Below are 17132 nucleotides of genomic sequence, written 5' to 3'. Positions count from 1 at the left end.
GCTGTGGTTTATAAAAATAACATCTCCCTTACCAGGATCCCTGTTGAAGTGTTGGACCATATAGAATGTTTGTACTTAGGTTTGGGAACCAGGGCTAGATTAGGACTTCTGTTGGTGTACTGATCACCCCGCAGCCCAACAGAGTCCCTAACTGAGCTGATGGACTTGGTCTCGGGCTTGGTGTTGGAGTCCCCCAGGCTTGGTGGAGCCCCTGGTGGCACAGTGGTAAAACTGCCGCCCTGTAACCAGAAGGTTACAAGTTCGATCCTGACCAGGGGCTCAAGGTTGACTCAGCCTTCCATCCTTCCGAGGTCGGTAAAATGAGTACCCAGAATGTTGGGGGCAATATGCTAAATCATTGTAAACCGCTTAGAGAGCTCCGGCTATAGAGCGGTATATAAATGTAAGTGCTATTGCTATTGCTATTGTGGTGGTGGAGGACTTCAGTGATCATTTCGGGACCAATCTGTCCGGAGCAGCTCAGGAGTTCATAGTGGCCATGACAACTATGGGCCTATCACAAGTGGTCTCAGGACCGATGCACACTGCTGGTCACATGCTTGATTTGGTCTTTCACTCTGATCAGGGACTCCTGTGATTTCCCCATTGTCATGGACAGACCACCATCTTGTTAAGGTTAGACTTCTCCACCTTCACAGGGGTGAGGAGCCTATTAGGATGGTCCACATGAGAAGGTTATTGGATCCAATAGGATTCCAAGAAGCCTTGGAGGGATTTAGTGTTGGCTTTGCCGACAATCCTGTTGATGTCATGATGGTACAGCAAACTCACCAGGGCAGTAGACATGATAGCTCCTAAGCATCCTCTCCGATCCACTTCAAAACTGGCCCCTTGGTATATGGAAGAACTACAGGGGCTGAAGTGGCAAAGTAGACAACTGGAGCACAAGTGGAGAAAGACTTGACTTGAATCCAACAGATTGCAACATGGAGCACATTTGAAGATCGATGTTCAGGCAATACATACAGCAAATAAATGATTATTTTCTGCCCGTATTGCATCCACAAGTTTATGCCTAGCGGAATTGTTCAGAGTTGTGAGAGTGCTAGTATGTGCCTTTTCTCCCTTGAATCAGAATCTGGAACCACCGATAAACCTGCTGTGATGAGTTTAATGAATTATTTGTGGGGGAAATATCTCATATTTGGGCTGACTTAGACTCAGTCTCCACAATTACTTCAGTGTCTGATGTGGAGGTGTCCAGCAACTCCTCTTGTGTAGTTAGGTTGGAACAGTTCCAGTTTGTGAGTCCTGAGAACGTGGACAAGCTGCTTGGAGTGGTGCAGCCTACCACCTGTTCTCTTGACCCTTGCCCAACATGGCTTATACTATCTAGTAGGGGGATTTTTGTAGGAGGCCTGGTAGAGATCATAAACGCTTCTCTGAGGGAGGGAAGGATGCCCCCTTGTCTTAAGGAGGCAATTATTAGACCACTTCTAAAGAAGCCTGCCTTGGATCCCTCAGAGTTGAGTAACTACAGGCTTGTCTCCAACCTTCCATGGTTGGGCAAGGTAATTGAGAAGGTCGTGGCTTCCCTGCTACAGACAGTCTTAGAAGAAACAGATTATCTAGACCCGTTTCAGACTGGCTTTCAGGCGGGCTATGGGGTAGAGACTGCCTTGGTCGGCCTGACATGAAGAAATAGATGCCGCTGGAAGCCTACAGGCAGGAGTTGAGGACATGCCCTCTCTCCTGCTGTTACTCCCCTGCAACTGGTACTCAGAGGCATCCTGCCTCTGAGGTGTCCCTCGATTGTCTCTGATGTTGTTTATCGTCTACATGAAACCACTGGAAGAGATAATCAGATTTGTTGCAGGGTGTTATCAGTATACTGATGACACCCAAACGCATTTCTCCATGTCAATACCACCAGGAGAGGGCATAACCTCCCTAAATGACTGCCTGGAGGTGGTGATGGGCTGGATGAGGGATAGCAAAATGAGACTGAATCCAGATAAGATGGAGGTACTCATTGTGCAGGGTTGAAACTCAAGAGAGGAGCTTGATCTGCCTGTTCTGGATGGGGTCACACTTCCCCAGAAGGAACAGGTATGCAGACTGGGGCTGCTTCTGGATCCAAGCCTCTCCCTGGTGTACCAGAAGTGCCTTCTACCAGCTTTGGCTGATACGCCAGCTGCATCTTTTTCTTGAGATAAACAACCTCAGAACAGTGGTACATATGCTGGGTAACCTCCAGACTGGATTACAGCAATGTGTTCTATGTGGGGCTGCCTTTGTATGTAGTCCGGAAATTACAGTTGGTCCAGAATGCCGCAGCCAGGTTGGTCTCTGGGTCATTTCAGAGAGACCATATAACTCCTGTATTGAAAGAGCTATACTGGCTGCAAATAAGTTTCCAGGCAGAATACAAGTTGCTGGTTATAACCTATAAAGCCCTAATTGGCTTGGGCCCTGGGTATTTAAGAGAACGTCTTCTTCGTTAAGAACCCCACTGCTGATTGAGATCATCAGGAGAGGTCCATCTGCAGTTGCCACCGGCTTGTTTGGTGGCTACTTGGGGACAGGCCTTCTCCACTGCTGCCACGAAGCTTTGGAATGCACTCCCTGCTGAAATAAGAGCCTCCCCATCTCTGACTACCTTTTACAAGTCTTTAAAGATGCATCTGTTCACCCAGGCTGTTAATTAAATACTGTTTTAATCGTTTTAACATTGTTTTAAAATATTGTTTTAAATTTTTAAATTGTCATTTACTTTGTTTTAACTGATGTTTTAATTTTCCTGTTGTTTATTTTGTTTTACCTAATGTTTCAACCCTTTCTGTTGTCATTTATTTTGTTTTGTTGTAAACCACCCAGAGATGTACGTTTGGGGCGATATAAAAATATGTCAAATGAATGAATGAATATTCATCTTGGAAGCGATATAAGGTCTGAGTATATCACAGTGTGCCTGAATAAGGCATTTCCCCAATGAGAAATGATATTATAATGTCCAAAGAAATGTTGACGTGGCTGCAGTGGTTAAGGCAATGAAGTCTCTGGTAGTGACTGGCTCAGCTGCCTGCCTGCCACTGAGAGTTTGGTCAAGCTGAGAAAAGCTTTTGTCAGGGATTGGCTGTGTTGCTCTGATGCTACAGTAAGGCAAGTGGAAATCTAGGAAAGTTAGGGAGAAAGAAGCAGAGCCCAAATGAAAGCAAGCTTGAACGTGCCTTAGGAAAGTTAAGAGAAGAAGAGACGTCAAGTGACAGGTGTCTGAAAGGGAAAGGACAACTAGCAAATCAGCAGAGAGGAGAGGTGAGGAAAGAAGGCTGAAGTTCATATAACTAGCCACATTTTTGTCTAGATAGACCTCTAGTTTATTCTACTTTCATATATTAAGACATAATTGGAGCAGGGGTGTAGCAAGGTTGGAGTGGGCCCAGAGACAAGATTTTAAAATGGGCCCCTCACTGATATACACACACAAACACACTTCAAAATATATAGTGCACTCACATCCTCATTATGAATACGGTGAATATCTAGTGCACATTGAATCTAGTTTTTTTACTCTCTGCTACTGCCGATCTCCAAGAGACTCAACATAATTCATAGGGGGTGCAACATGGGCGGGTGGGGAGTCATGTGACGTGCCTTTGGGGGGGCCCTCGAGGCAGTGGGGCCCCAAGACAACTGTCTCCCCTTGCCTAATGGTAGTTACGCCCCTGAATTGGAGTCAATACTCCTAAAAGGCAAGATCTATCCGAGAATTTATTTTATTTTACCTGCATCCTTGTTATGTAGACAGGCTTGTTCATTAATATCCAGCTTGCTGTTTCATAGCAGGGTGGAATCGTCATTGACCCATCATATGTAATGAAACTAGAGGTTTCGGGGTAAAGTTCTTCGATATTAAGTCCCTGCAGTAAGTAAGCATCATCTAGAGAATAAATTGTGGAAGCATTATTAATAGAATACAACATTCAAATTGACAAGACTGTTGTTGCTGTAATTTGCTATCATATAAAGAGTGGATAATATACAAAGGGGCCCAAGGGAGATAATATTTTTGTCTAGACCACCAATATTTACAAATCCAATAAGACCCAATTAGACCTACTCATGAACCATCTTGACCCATACAAACTACACTAGATCAGGTGTTCTACTATTTAGGATTCAATCCTATGCACACTTACCTGGGAATAAGTCTCTGCCATGGGATGTGGTGATGGCCGCTAGCTTGGTTGGGTTGGGCTTAGACAAATTCATGGAGGACAGGTCTATCAAAGGCTACTAGTCTGGTGGCTATAGGCCACCTCCAGCCTCGGAGGCAAGACACCTTTTGAATACCAGTTGTAGGGGAGCAAAAGCAGGAGAGAGGGCATGCCCTCACCTGCTTGTGGGCTTCCCAGAGGCATCTGATGGGCTACTGTGTGAGACAGGATGCTGGACTAGATAGGCCTTGCACCTGATCCAGCAGGGCTGTTCTTATGTTCTTATTTTCTCAATCCCAATGAAAACTGTGTAACTTACATCTATGTAAATGTGCATAGGATTGAGCTTTTAGGCTCATATTGATGACATTAAAACAGAAAACATTTAGTCACGTCACAATGCTTTCTTGCAAGGGTAGAAAGCATACTGAAGTCTCTTTCTTTCGTTCTGTTCTGTTTGTAAGTTCTAACACATTTTCCAAGCTTATCTAACTTGTTAATTTGTGGGCAAGCTGAGGTCATGCAAGGGGCTCTGCTTGCATGCTGTTGCTCTTGCAAAGCTTATCTATCTATATATTTATTTCTCCTAGGTGTACCCGTCGCTAATCCTATGTGTGGCAGCTCTCGTGAGAGCAGCTGCCTAGGAGATAATGATGGGGACAGGGAGACAATGGTGGCGCTGGCCGCTGGAGACAGGGACACGATGGAGGCATCGGGCCGGGCCTGCTGCCAGGAACAGAAGGTGGTGGTGGGCCGGCTGCTGGGAGCAGGAGGCGATGGTGGCAGGCTGGCCTTGTTTGGCCAACGGGAGGAGGAGGTGGTGGCAGGACGGCCTGACCCGGCTGCCAGGAGGAGGTGGTGGGCTGGAAGTGGCACGCCCGGCTGCTGGGAGGAGGAGACGGGAGGAGGTGGTGGGCCGGTCGGCCTGCCAGAAAGTGCAGGGGGGGCAGAAATGGGGGGTGGGGAGAGCGACCGGTCTGCCAGAAAGCCCAGTGTGGGTGGGGGACAGTGGTGGTGGGTGGGGCGGCCAGAGGCACAGATGCTCTGTGCCTTGCCCAGTTACTTTTGCTTATTCCGATTGCAAGTAAAAATAAAAACAGATCAGTCTCTTGGCCACCACACTAGGGTAGCTGTATAATTGAAGGCATGAACAAATCCTTTGAGAGATGTGCGTATGTGAGCTTGTTCTCATGAACATATGGAGGTGGGCTGGAGGGGTAGCACATTCCAACCTTGTGTCTCCTAGATGATCCAAGGCCCCAGTTGGGTTTATTTACCCAAACCCCACACATTTGGGTTGCTGCACACTCTGGAAAGAGCTGTGTCTGCCAGTATCCCACAGTGCATTGTGTGAGCACTGGAGAGGCAGCCCTTAGAATAGCAAGAGCTCTCCTCTCTCTGGCCTCGCTTTCCAACCAACTCTATGGTTAAGATGGCTGCTGACAGCCCAGGAACAATTTAAAATGTGATGATGTTGCAGACAACCAAAACAAATGGTAGGATGGGCTCTGTTTGTACCTTACCTCACTTTTAACCCAATTAGTGGATCTGGGCTACCCAGAAATTTGGAATTGCTGAGTTGGAAGGACTCCCAATGCCCCAGCTGACTACAAATTCCTGGTTGTGAGAACAGGAACTGAAACTGTTCTCACGACCAGCAAAAACAGGGCTTGAAGTCTGAAGGCGGGGTTAGCACTACCGTGTGGAACCTCGGAATGCTCCCAAACAGGGCTCTGTCAAAAGAGGGTCACCCAGCTCCCAGCCCCTCCTCTAAAACCAGGTTCAGCAAGCAGGGGAGGTTGCCTACCCCCTCCCAGTGCCCGTGTGGAGCCACAGAATGCTGTGGAACGCTGCTTGAGGCTCCCTCCCCGGGGATACCATAGAGACTGGATAACAGAGCGGACTGCAAAGCAAGCAGAAGTTTGTTTGGGGAAAGCCTGTCCAGCAAACAGCACTGAGCTTCCATAAAGTAGCAGGCACCTTGCAAATGAGCCCAAGGAAAAATATGAACATAGGAAGCTGCCTTCCACTGAGTCAGACCATTAGTCCATCCAGTTTAGTACTGTCTTAGTACTGTCGACACAGACTGGCAGTGGCTTCCCGAGGCTCTCAGGCAGGATTCCCGCTCAGCCCGACCTGGAGATGCCAGGCAGGGAGCTAAAATCCTTCTTCCTATAGCAGCCCTATCCCCTAAGGGGAATAGTTGCACAGATACATGTCATACAATTCATTCATTTTACATTTTACTAGCTGACCCTGCACAGAGCATCTGTGTAGTCGTGCACTGAGCCTGTGGCATTGCACCCCCACAACACTCTCACTCGCTCTCGCCACCCCCACTCTCCCCCCGCAAGTCTCTTGCCACTCCCACAATGCTCTCGCTCACTCTCGCCCCCCCGCTCGCCCTCCGCAAGTCTCTCCCCCCCGCATGTCTCGTGCTCGTGCTCTCTGTCCTCCGTCTTTCTATCTCTGTCTCGGGACTGTCGCCTGCTTGCCTGACAGCCTCTGAGCTCCCTGCCGCTTCATGGCGCAGCTCAGCCAACCGTCTGCTGCCCGCAGCCCTCAGAGCCAATTGTCCAGCTCCCGAAGCTGCCCCCATCATCCGAGCTCTCTGCTGCTTCACAGTGCCCCCAATCCAACTGTCAAACTGCTTTCCTGCCACCCCGCAGGGCGCATGGCCCGTCTAGAAGAATTAATAATATAGAATATCCCACTCTTCCTCCAAGGAGCCCAGAGCAGTTTACTTCATACTCAAGTTCCTCCTCACAACAACCCTGTGGAGTAGGTCAGGCTGAGAGTGAAGTGACTGGCCCAGAGTCACCCAGCAAGTATCATGGCTGAATGGGGATTTTTGTGCTCCTTCCTGTCCCCTGCAAGTCACTGGACAAGAGCAGGAGTGTCTCTGCCCTTGCCTGCAGCTGCCCTTGCCTGCAGTGTGGTGTAGTGGTTAAAGTGCTGGACTAGGACCGGGGAGACCCGAGTTCAAATCCCCATTCAGCCATGAGATTTGCTGGGTGACTCTGGGCCAGTCACTTCTCTCTCAGCCTAACCTACTTCACAGGGTTGTTGTGAGGAGGAATTTGAGTATGTAGTACACCGCTCTGGGCTCCACTGGTTCCTCCTTCCATCTGCTGGTGGAGTGGGAGGGACCACTGGAATGACTGTCCATGCAAGGGTCACTGGTTCGGCCTCATGGAGGCAATGGCAGTGGGGGGAGGCTCGTGGTGGCAGCAGGGGACTCACAGCAGTGGCGGAGGGCCTCACGGTGGGGACAGTCCAGGTGCCCAATTTGCCTCGGTGTGACACTGCACCCACCAGCCCACCCTTGCACCATTATGAAGATGCAGAGGGTAGCAGTGCCAATGAGGGTGTGCAGGTGTGGGCGACACTTTGCCCAGAGTCACCACTTGGCTACGGCGGCAGTGGGGTGTGTGTGTTTTCTCCTTTTTACCTTCTACACACACTATACAGTGGGGTGGGTGTGTGTGCCACGGAGGCCACAGCCACAGCTGCGGGGAGGGTGAGCAGGTGAGGGGAAGCTTCCCCCTTCTGCCTTCCCAAACCATGCTGCGGTGTACAGAGTGTGCTGTGTGCCTGGGCTACTTATGGGGGCATCTTGCAATTGCTCTCATCGGCATCTGGCAATTGCTCCAGGGGGCATCTGCTGTGTCCCTCCTGGATCTGAGGAGTGCGTTGGTGGTGTGTGTGATTCTTCCTTTGTGGCTGGTTGGCAGCTGCAGCTGCTCTAGTCTTCTCTCTCCTTTTGGGCATCAGGATGGAGTTCAGTTCCTTTGACAGTGCTGCAATTGCCAGGAAAGGGTTAACTGAGGCTACCCATCAGGTAGCAGCAAAGAGGGACTGCAGCTTGGAGCCCTCTGGTTTCCTTGGGTCACGTGCCTGCCCCGTCCACTCACGGAGTGCCGTTGCCATGGGCGGGGCTGGAGGACCAACAATGCTAGCAACGGCTGGAGAACCTTAAAAAGTCAATCGTCTGTCACTCACACTCCCTGCCGGGTTTGCAGCATGTGCCCGTCTGTTTGCTATGAGGTAAAAATAGAGTTCTATCTGCTTTCAGGAGGTAACCCTGTTTTCTGCTCGTCTGAATAGCTTCACTGTGTGTCATCCGGCCAATGATCCAGAATCTGTTTCAATGTAGTGCAAATGCATGTTATTGAGTTGTCTGTGGCATGCTTTGGAAAATGCTGACTGTCCTTTGTGGAGAGGGGGAGAGAGGGGGCTTGATTAACAATTTTTTTTTGTTCAACAAATCCAAGAAAGGCCAAGAGTGTTTAGATTTAATTACCCTTGCACTGCAGAAAAAGATTGTTCTACCTTGTTAAGGTTAATGTATGATAATAAAGCTGCTCAGTGAAGCCTAATGCCCTTTAGTGTGCGCAGTGGGAGTGTGGAAGGCACTGAGAGCTCACTCCGAATGCTCGAGCCAATGAGAAAATATGCTCTTAAGCAAACGACTGGGCTTCCCACTTATTTTTTTTATCACATCCTTCCTTCCTTGCTAATTAATGAGCCATCCCTTTGTAGAAGATTTCAGGGTGAACATGTTATATGCTCAGCCTATAATTAGAAAGAGATCAAGCTTTTAAAAGCCATCTGAGCAGATCGGCACCTGTCATGCTGCCCATATTTATGGAGCAACGTGCTTAATGGCCTTTATTGTACTCTCCCTCACAACAATCTTATTAGGTAGTTCAATGTTATTTCAATTTTTAGACAGTGGGGGTCTGACGCTAAGAAAGAGTTTTGCCACAGTGGCAGAGGCTGGACTAAAATCAAAGTAGATTACTATCCATGAGCAAATTAGTATAGATACTTTCAGTCAAAGTGTGCCACGACCACATTTCAGAATTTACATCATGCTTCCAGAAGTCCCTTTTCATAGACAACCATGAAATATCCTGTCTGCAAAAAATAATGGTTTGGGACAGAAAGACTGATTTAAGGCATGCCCAGTAGAATTTTTGAACAAAGAACTTAAAAGCACTTAAACACCCCGCTTTCTTGTTGCAGCAAACCAAGACAGTTGATGGGCAAATATATTACAAAACAATAAAGGAAATATGGTGAAATTCAAAACAGCTCCACCACAAAAAACAACTCATAGTCAAAACAACCAAACAGAATTGAATACAGCATCAGCTCCCTCCAAAAGCACAACAAAACCCCCCACAATTTAATTTTGCAGCTGCAGGAATATAGGGAGGGGGCCAAATGGGTCTCTAGTGGAAGTGCGTTCCATAGCATTGGTGCTACTACCAAAGAGGCCCTGCTCTTGGTGGATATCTGTTGCACTCTGGATGGAAAAAGCAGCAGATTGTCAGATGACAACTGGAGCATAGGAAGACATTTGACATTTCCCCTTTTGAATGGTGGAAACCGCCGTGCCATATCATAAGCTGCTTTGCAGTTTCCCATATTGTGTGTATGGGTTTTGCTGCTCAAGTGGTACAAGCCCAAAGTCTCCTTCAGGGCCAGAATGAGCTGTATGGTTCTTTGGATCCCAGTACAGAGGGCAGTGGGGCTTGCTCTGTGTATGTAGTGTGGTATAATGCAGTTCTCCTGCCATAGAACACAACCCTATCCAGTTAGGAAAGGGTGTACACAACCTCTAAAGAATTAAAACAAAAACTAAACAAAGAAGGTTCATGTTGTGAGCCTGTAATACAGGCATATCCACACAGACACAGGTACAAAAAATGTTACCCCGGTACACAAAATGTTGAGTGTTTAGAAAAATGTCCAACAAAAAAGTGTTCAGAAAAGTGTCTGACAAATATGTCATGTCATATTGTTCAGTAATATCCTGCTTGCTTTTTCATAGCTGTGCAAACAAATGCAGATTAAAACTGTATAGTAAGATTTCTCCATACACAGCACATTGCAGTGTTTGACACTTTTCTTAATTAACATAAGAAATGGAAGAACCAGTTTCTGAGATTATCTAAGGTACCTCCTTTATGCTTAAGCCAGATACAAATGTATGGCCTTTAATGCTTTTACAACCTAAGAACATAAGAACAGCACAGCTGGATCAGGCGCAAGGCCTATCTAGTCCAGTATCCTGTTTCACACAGTGACTCATCAGATCCCACTGAGAAGCCCACAGGCAAGAGGTGAGGGCATACCCTCTCTCTTGCTGTTGCTCCCCTGCAACTGGTATTTTGAGACAACTTGCCTCTGAGGTTGGAGGTGGCCTAGAGTCACCAAACTAGTAGCCTTTTATAGACTTGTCCTCCATGACTTTGTCCAAGCCCCTTTTAAAGCCATCCAAGCTAGTGGCCATCACCACATCCCATGGCAGAGAATTCCATAGATTAATTATGCGCTAGGTGAAAAGGTACTTCCTTCAATTTCATGGGATGACACCTGGTTCTAGTGTTGTGGGAGAGGGAGAAACATTTCTCTCTATCCACTCTCTCTACTCCATGCACAATTTTATATACCTCTATCATGTCTCCCCATAGCTGCTTCTTTTCCAAACTAAAAAGACCCAGATGCTGTAGCCTTACCTCATAAGGAAGGTACTCCAGGGCCATGATCATCTTGTTGCCCTCCAGTGTTCCCTCTAACAGGGATTCTCAGATGTAGCTGACTACAACTCCCAGAACCCCCAGCTGCTATGGCTTTTGCTTGAGGATTATGGGAGTTGTAGTAAACAACATCTGGGAATCCCTGTTAGAGGGAACACTGTTGCCCTCTTCTGAATGTTTCCCATTTCTACAATGTCCTTCTTAAGATATGGTGACCAGAACTGTACTCAGTACTCCAAATGGGGGTGCACCATAGATTTGTGTAAGGGCATTATCATATCATTTTTACTTTCAATCCCCTCCCTAAAGATCTCTAGCATGGAATTTGCCTTTTTTTACAGCTGCTGTGCATTAAGTTGACACTTTCAATTTGCTGCCCACCACGACCCCAAGATCTTTCTCCTGGTCAGTCACTGACAGCTCAGACCCCATCAGTGTATATGTGAAGTTGGAATTTTTTGCCCCAATATGCAAAATGCTTACATTGAACCACATTTTCCATTTTGTCGCCCACTCATCCAGTTTGGACAGATCCTTTTGGAGCTCCTCACAATCTGTTTTGGATTTCACTATTCTAAATAATTTAGTGTCATCTGCAAATTTGGCCACTTTGCTGCTTATCCCAACTTCTAGATGAACACGTTAAAGAGCACTGGTTCCAGTACAGATCCCTGGGGGACTTACCTCCCTCCATTGTGAAAACTGTCAATTTATTCCTACCCTCTGTTTCCTGTTCTTCAGTTACACATGAATCGGTCCCTTATCCCAAGACTGCTAAGTTTAGTCCAGAGCCTTTGTTGGGGAACTTTGTCAAAAGCTTTTTGGAAGTCCAGGTATACTATGTCAACTGGATCCCCTTTATCAACCTTTATAGTTTATGTTAGATTTTTTAAAGGCACATCAAGGTTAAAATGAGAGAGAAGGTGGTGAAATATATAATAGGAAATACATTTCCCTTCACAATTAGTTCTAGCTTTTGTTTAGCCATTGCATTCAGCTCTAGTGACTTCCCTTTGAACATCAAAGAGGGTTATTTCAGGGTTGTAACCCTTCTTTCTTCTCTCCTCTCATTCGTCCCATAACATTCTGCCCATAATTTGCACAAAACAGGTTGTACTCATGTATCACTTTAACATTTTCATGGGTAAAAAGGAACAGGAAGGAGGGTTTGAAAAACATCTCTCTCTCTCTCTCTCTCTCTGCCACTCTTTCCAACAGCATGGAATTCTCTTATTGCTTAATCAATTTATTGCATCAAAAAAGGCATTTCCTGTATTATGAAACCCAAAGGAACTCTAAAGCAAGGGCCGTCAAAGTACGATGTGCAGTCATTTATCAGGGAAAGTATAAATCCACCCTCCCCAAATTAGGACAAGGAGGAAGAGCATGAACCACCTTATTTCAAAGTCCTGTCACATAGACGCCTGCTTCCTACCTCCTGTACTGATTGGTAGTGCTAGAATAATTGGCTGACATACAGATTAATGCTGCACTCATCCAGGGATGCTGTGCTTGCTAGTTTTGCTAAGGCGGGAGACGTTCCAGACTAGTGCTGCTCTAGTGCAATATGGTGCACTTGTGCAATCTTTGGCATGCCTCCTGCTGTGAAACCCCATTGTTCCCTATGGCCAGAACAAGCTGCACTCACATTTGCATTGCATTTTGCAACCTGCCTTGAAAAACATTGCAGAAGCACACAGTAAAAGGGAATCTGTCCTGCCCAACACAGAACACACATTTGCAACACAGTCCAAAAATGGCCAAAAAAGAATTACTGACCCAGAATCCACTGCCAGGAACCGTACCTGTGCTGCAGTAATATCATTGGCACAAGTTGCTTTCTCTCACACAATTATGACTCTGTCCTTAATTTCCAGCATTGCAACAGCTGCCAAAGCAGCACCCTTAGCAGCAAGCATAGCCATAAGCTCAACTGCAGCCACGTCTTCAACCATATTTTGACTGAGTACACTTTGCAATGCAGACTGCAGAGCAGACCAGAGCAATGAGAGAAGCACATGTTACTCTCAAGGCCAGACATGGACCTCACAGCAATCACCAAGAAATACTACACAGAGAAAGAGAGAACTGCCACTGTCCATTTCTCTCCACAACACTATCTCACAAACAAAACAAACCATAATTCAAGGAAGGCAGGCGCCCAAGTTCTGCCTTTGTCATTCTGAGATCCAGCAAAACCAGATAGCAATAGCACAGTGTATTATACTCAGTGCTGAGAAAAGAAAACAACAAAATCAAACCTACCTTCCTCTCCCCCGATGTATCCTCTTCAAGGGAGGTTCTCTCTTCCTCCCTGTCCCTTTAAATTAGGGACGTGCAGAGTGTTTCAAGCTCAAAACATTTTGACTCAAAACAGGCAGTTTCAACTCGAAATGGGCCATTTTGGAACATGCCAAAGATGGAACATTTTGAGTGTTCTAAGTGCCATTTGAAGGCCTGTTTTTCTCTTGCTGGCTGGTTTTGGCCCTGGCTTCCAACTGGCTTGCGATCTCCTTGCTTCTTGGGTGGCTTCTCATCATACAAATAATCTTGTATGGCTTCCAAAACCAGGCCCACAAAATGTTCTGACTCGGAACAGGGCCTTTCCTTTCCGATCTCAAAACAGGCCCTCCATTTGAAGAGCATTCTGTTCTAAGCTCGAAAGACTCGAAACGCTGAAATGTCAAAACATTTTACACATCCCTATCCTGCTAATTCCCCTTTCCTTTCATTAGCCTGCACTGAACGTTAGGCGACACTTCTAAAAAAGTACACAACAGCTCAAACATGCCTGTGAATCAAAGAAAGAAGTCTATAAAGCTGGAAGCCCATTGTCAGTCTGCCTCATTAAGAAAGGAAGAGATCCTTTTAGTCTCCCTGATTTCTGTGCAAAGAGGTAACAGTTGTTTTTCCTCCAAACGGCTGCATGCCTGCCTCTACGCAGTGGCCAGAAATAATTGACCAGAACCTAATGAAAGTCTTTGGAGAAACTGCAGCCTACTTCTGGCCCAACATGGGGACAGGTGTAACAACCCTGAGAAAAAAAGCTGCCACAGTATAATATGCACACAAGCACAAAGTCCTGATGGCAATCAGGAGGCATCTCCTGTGTTTCAGACTATGAGGCTATTCTCACACACAGACAAAACTGGGCTAACGAAGCTAAACCCAGTTTTTCCTATATGTGAGAACCGCCGGGATCGTGCCCGATCTCGGCGGCACCTTGGCGGCAAACCTGCCAAACCAGCCACCCTCTTAAACAGGGTTAAGGGAGCTAGTGCTCCCTTAGACCCATTTTCTTGATCGTCTGCCAGACTGCAGTGCTTCCAGCTGGCATCACAGTCCCCATAATGGAGTCCCCATAATGGGGTTCCGGGGGACGAGGCGACAAATCCTGGTCCCCTGGCCCTCCGCACTGCCATAGAAGGCAGCTGCACATCTGGTCACACAATCTCCATGCCCGGACCAACAACAATCATCATCTGCCGGGAGGTAAAGCTTTTCAAGGCTTCCTCCGCTCAAGTCCATTCTCACAGATCATAAGAAAAGGCTCAAAATATGGCTTGATTCACCTAGCTCTTCTGCCTCTGGCCAGTTCAGTGATTGCACACTCTGAATGATTAATATTATAAACTATTAAATATGTCTGGGCATTAGGTTTGCAAATGGGTCTATGCACTAACGCCCAAGGCAGAGATCCCTTTGCTTCAAATAGACAGAACACACAGGTGATTAACTTATGCTGGTAACATTCTCACAGTTCCTGTGAAACAAATTCAAAGAAAATGAAACCAATTGCAACCAATGAGCTAAACAATATTGTGCTCCCCTTCCCCCATTTTTCTTTGAATATATACAAGAACAAATCTTTGGACCTAGCAGAATGCCTCCCCCCCACCCCCCACCACAATGTTAGCTCCAAGTGATTGGGGTCTTCCCAAGGTGGGTGCCGTCTGCTGGCCCTCCTCTTAGGTGCTGCTGCTAGTACTGCAGCTTTTCCACTTCCACCAGTTTGTATTGGGTGAGTTTTTAAAATTTGTTTTTAATTCATTCCCAGTCTGTAGCTAGTTTTTACTATTTTCTACTCTCTGTATTTTATTGTTTTATTACTTTTGTGAGCTACCCTGAGCAGCACTGCACTGGAGTAGTGAGATAAAAAAATATTGAAATAAATAAATTGGTGAACATTTCTTTGCCTGCCTACTCAGATGGGTGAGCGAGTGGTGAAAAGATGAAGCAGCAGTCGTTGCAATTGCCTCTACTCTCTCGCTCAGAAAGGGATGCGGAGCAGAAGTAGCCACTGTCAAAGGGAACCCGATGGAGGGAGGCACTAAAGAATGTGTGCCAGTTCTCAAGGGAGGCCCAATCCTCACCCAGGGCGAGAGTTAGTGCCAGGCCAGAGGCTGGGGGTGAGCCCTACCAGTGTGCTGAGGCCTCAGCAAGTGGCCAATGATGCAGAATCCTGCCCCTGTCAGTAAGGTGTAGTAGTTAGAGTGTTGGACTAAGACCATGGGAGACCTGAGTTCAAATCTCCGATCAGCCATGACACTCACTGGGTGACTTTTAGCCAGTCACTTCTCTCTCAGCCTAACCTACCTCACAGGGTTGTTGTGAGGAGAAACATAACCATGTGCACTGCTCTGGGCTCCTTGGAGGAAGATCGGGATATAAATGTAATAAATAATAAATAAAAATAAATTAATTTCAATGGGACTTCCATTGAGTAATTTTGTCAGGATGTCAGCCTTTGTGATTAAGGAACATTTATATACCTATACATAAAAGTTCTCAAAGTGGTTTACATAGTAAAAGAAATGAGAAGGTAGACTCTTGCCTCAAAGGGTTCAAAATCTTTATTTATTCTTTTAAAATTAATTAAAATAATAATAACAACAACAACAACCCCCAACTGCCCAATGGAAGCAAGATCAAGAACCTGGAAGAGAAAGAACATTACAAATACTTGGGCATTCTCCAGGCTGATAACATCGCACACACTGAAGTTAAAAGAAAAATTGGGAGTGAATACATCAGGAGAGTTAGAAAAATCCTCAAGTCCAAACTCAATGGCGGGAACACCATACAAGCCATAAACACCTGGGCTATACCGGTTATCAGATACACTGCAGGAATAATAGACTGGACCCAGGCAGAGCTAGAGATGCTGGATCGTAAGACCAGGAAAATCATGACCATCAATCATGCTCTGCACCCCCGCAGTGATGTAGATAGGCTATACCTCTCTCAGAGCTCAGCTGGAAGAGGAATGCTGCAAGTCCATCAAACAGTTGAGGAGGAGAAAAGAGGCCTTGAAGAATATATAAAGGACAGTGAAGAAGATGCACTTAAAATGGTCAATAACGCAAAACTATTCAACACCAATGAAAGAAAGCAGGCCTACAAGAAAGAACAAGTCAAGAACCGAGCAGAAAAATGGAGAAATAAGCCCCTGCATGGTCAATATTTGCACAATATAAGTGGGAAATCAGACATCACCAAGACCTGGCAATGGCTTAAGAATGGCAACTTGAAGAAAGAAACAGAGGGTTTAATACTAGCTGGGCAAGAACAGGCACTAAGAACAAATGCAATAAGAGCAAAAGTAGAAAATTCAACAACAAACAGCAAGTGCCGCCTTTGTAAAGAAGCAGATGAAACAGTGGACCACTTAATCAGCTGTTGTAAAAAGATCGCACAGACTGACTACAATCAAAGGCATGAAAAGGTAGCAGGGATGATACACTGGAACATCTGCAAAAAATACAAGCTACCTGTAGCCAAAAATTGGTGGGACCATAAAATTGAAAAAGTGGTAGAAAATGAAGATGTAAAAATATTATGGGACTTCCGACTACAAACAGACAAACATCTGCCACACAATACACCAGATATAACTGTAGTCGAGAAGAAAGAAAAAGAAGTTAAAATAATCGACGTAGCAATACCAGGGGATAGCAGAATAGAAGAAAAAGAAATAGAAAAAAATCACCAAATACAAAGATCTACAAATTGAAATAGAAAGGCTGTGCCAGAAAAAGACCCAAATAATCCCAGTGGTAATTGGCGCCCTGGGTGCAGTTCCAAAAGACCTTGAAGAGCACCTCAACACCATAGGGGTCACAGAAATCACCAGCAGCCAATTACAAAAAGCAGCTTTACTGGGAACAGCCTATATTCTGCGACGATATCTATAACAACTGACAATAAAATTCAGCCATCCCAGGTCCTTGAGAAGGACTCGATGTCTGGATAAAACAAACCAGTCGATAACACCTGTTAGTGATGTGCACGGTCCGGAGAAGTCCGGACCGGCACCGAAGGGGGGCCTTGTTTTTAGGGCGGGGAGGGCTTGCTTAGCCCTCCCACCTCCTTGCCCCCGCCAGCGCCCGTATTTAACAGTATAGGG

The 17132-nt window shown here is 46.2% G+C and overlaps 1 protein-coding gene across 9 annotated transcripts in view; it reads right to left on the bottom strand.

Annotated features, from left to right (window-relative positions):
* The window catches only part of CA10 (carbonic anhydrase 10), a 509308-nt gene that overhangs the window by 7138 nt on the left and 485038 nt on the right, over positions 1-17132 (bottom strand). For all 9 annotated transcript variants that reach the window (XM_053298318.1, XM_053298322.1, XM_053298319.1 and 6 more), the window contains one exon: positions 3747-3901. In XM_053298318.1, coding sequence (XP_053154293.1) covers positions 3747-3901 — 155 coding nt within the window. The remainder of the gene's footprint in view (positions 1-3746; positions 3902-17132) is intronic.

The sequence above is a fragment of the Hemicordylus capensis genome, chromosome 2 (assembly GCF_027244095.1).
Source record: "Hemicordylus capensis ecotype Gifberg chromosome 2, rHemCap1.1.pri, whole genome shotgun sequence".
NCBI classification, from domain to species: domain Eukaryota; kingdom Metazoa; phylum Chordata; class Lepidosauria; order Squamata; family Cordylidae; genus Hemicordylus; species Hemicordylus capensis.
Note: the sequence above shows the minus strand (reverse complement) of the source record. Positions and strands in the feature narration are given on the sequence as shown.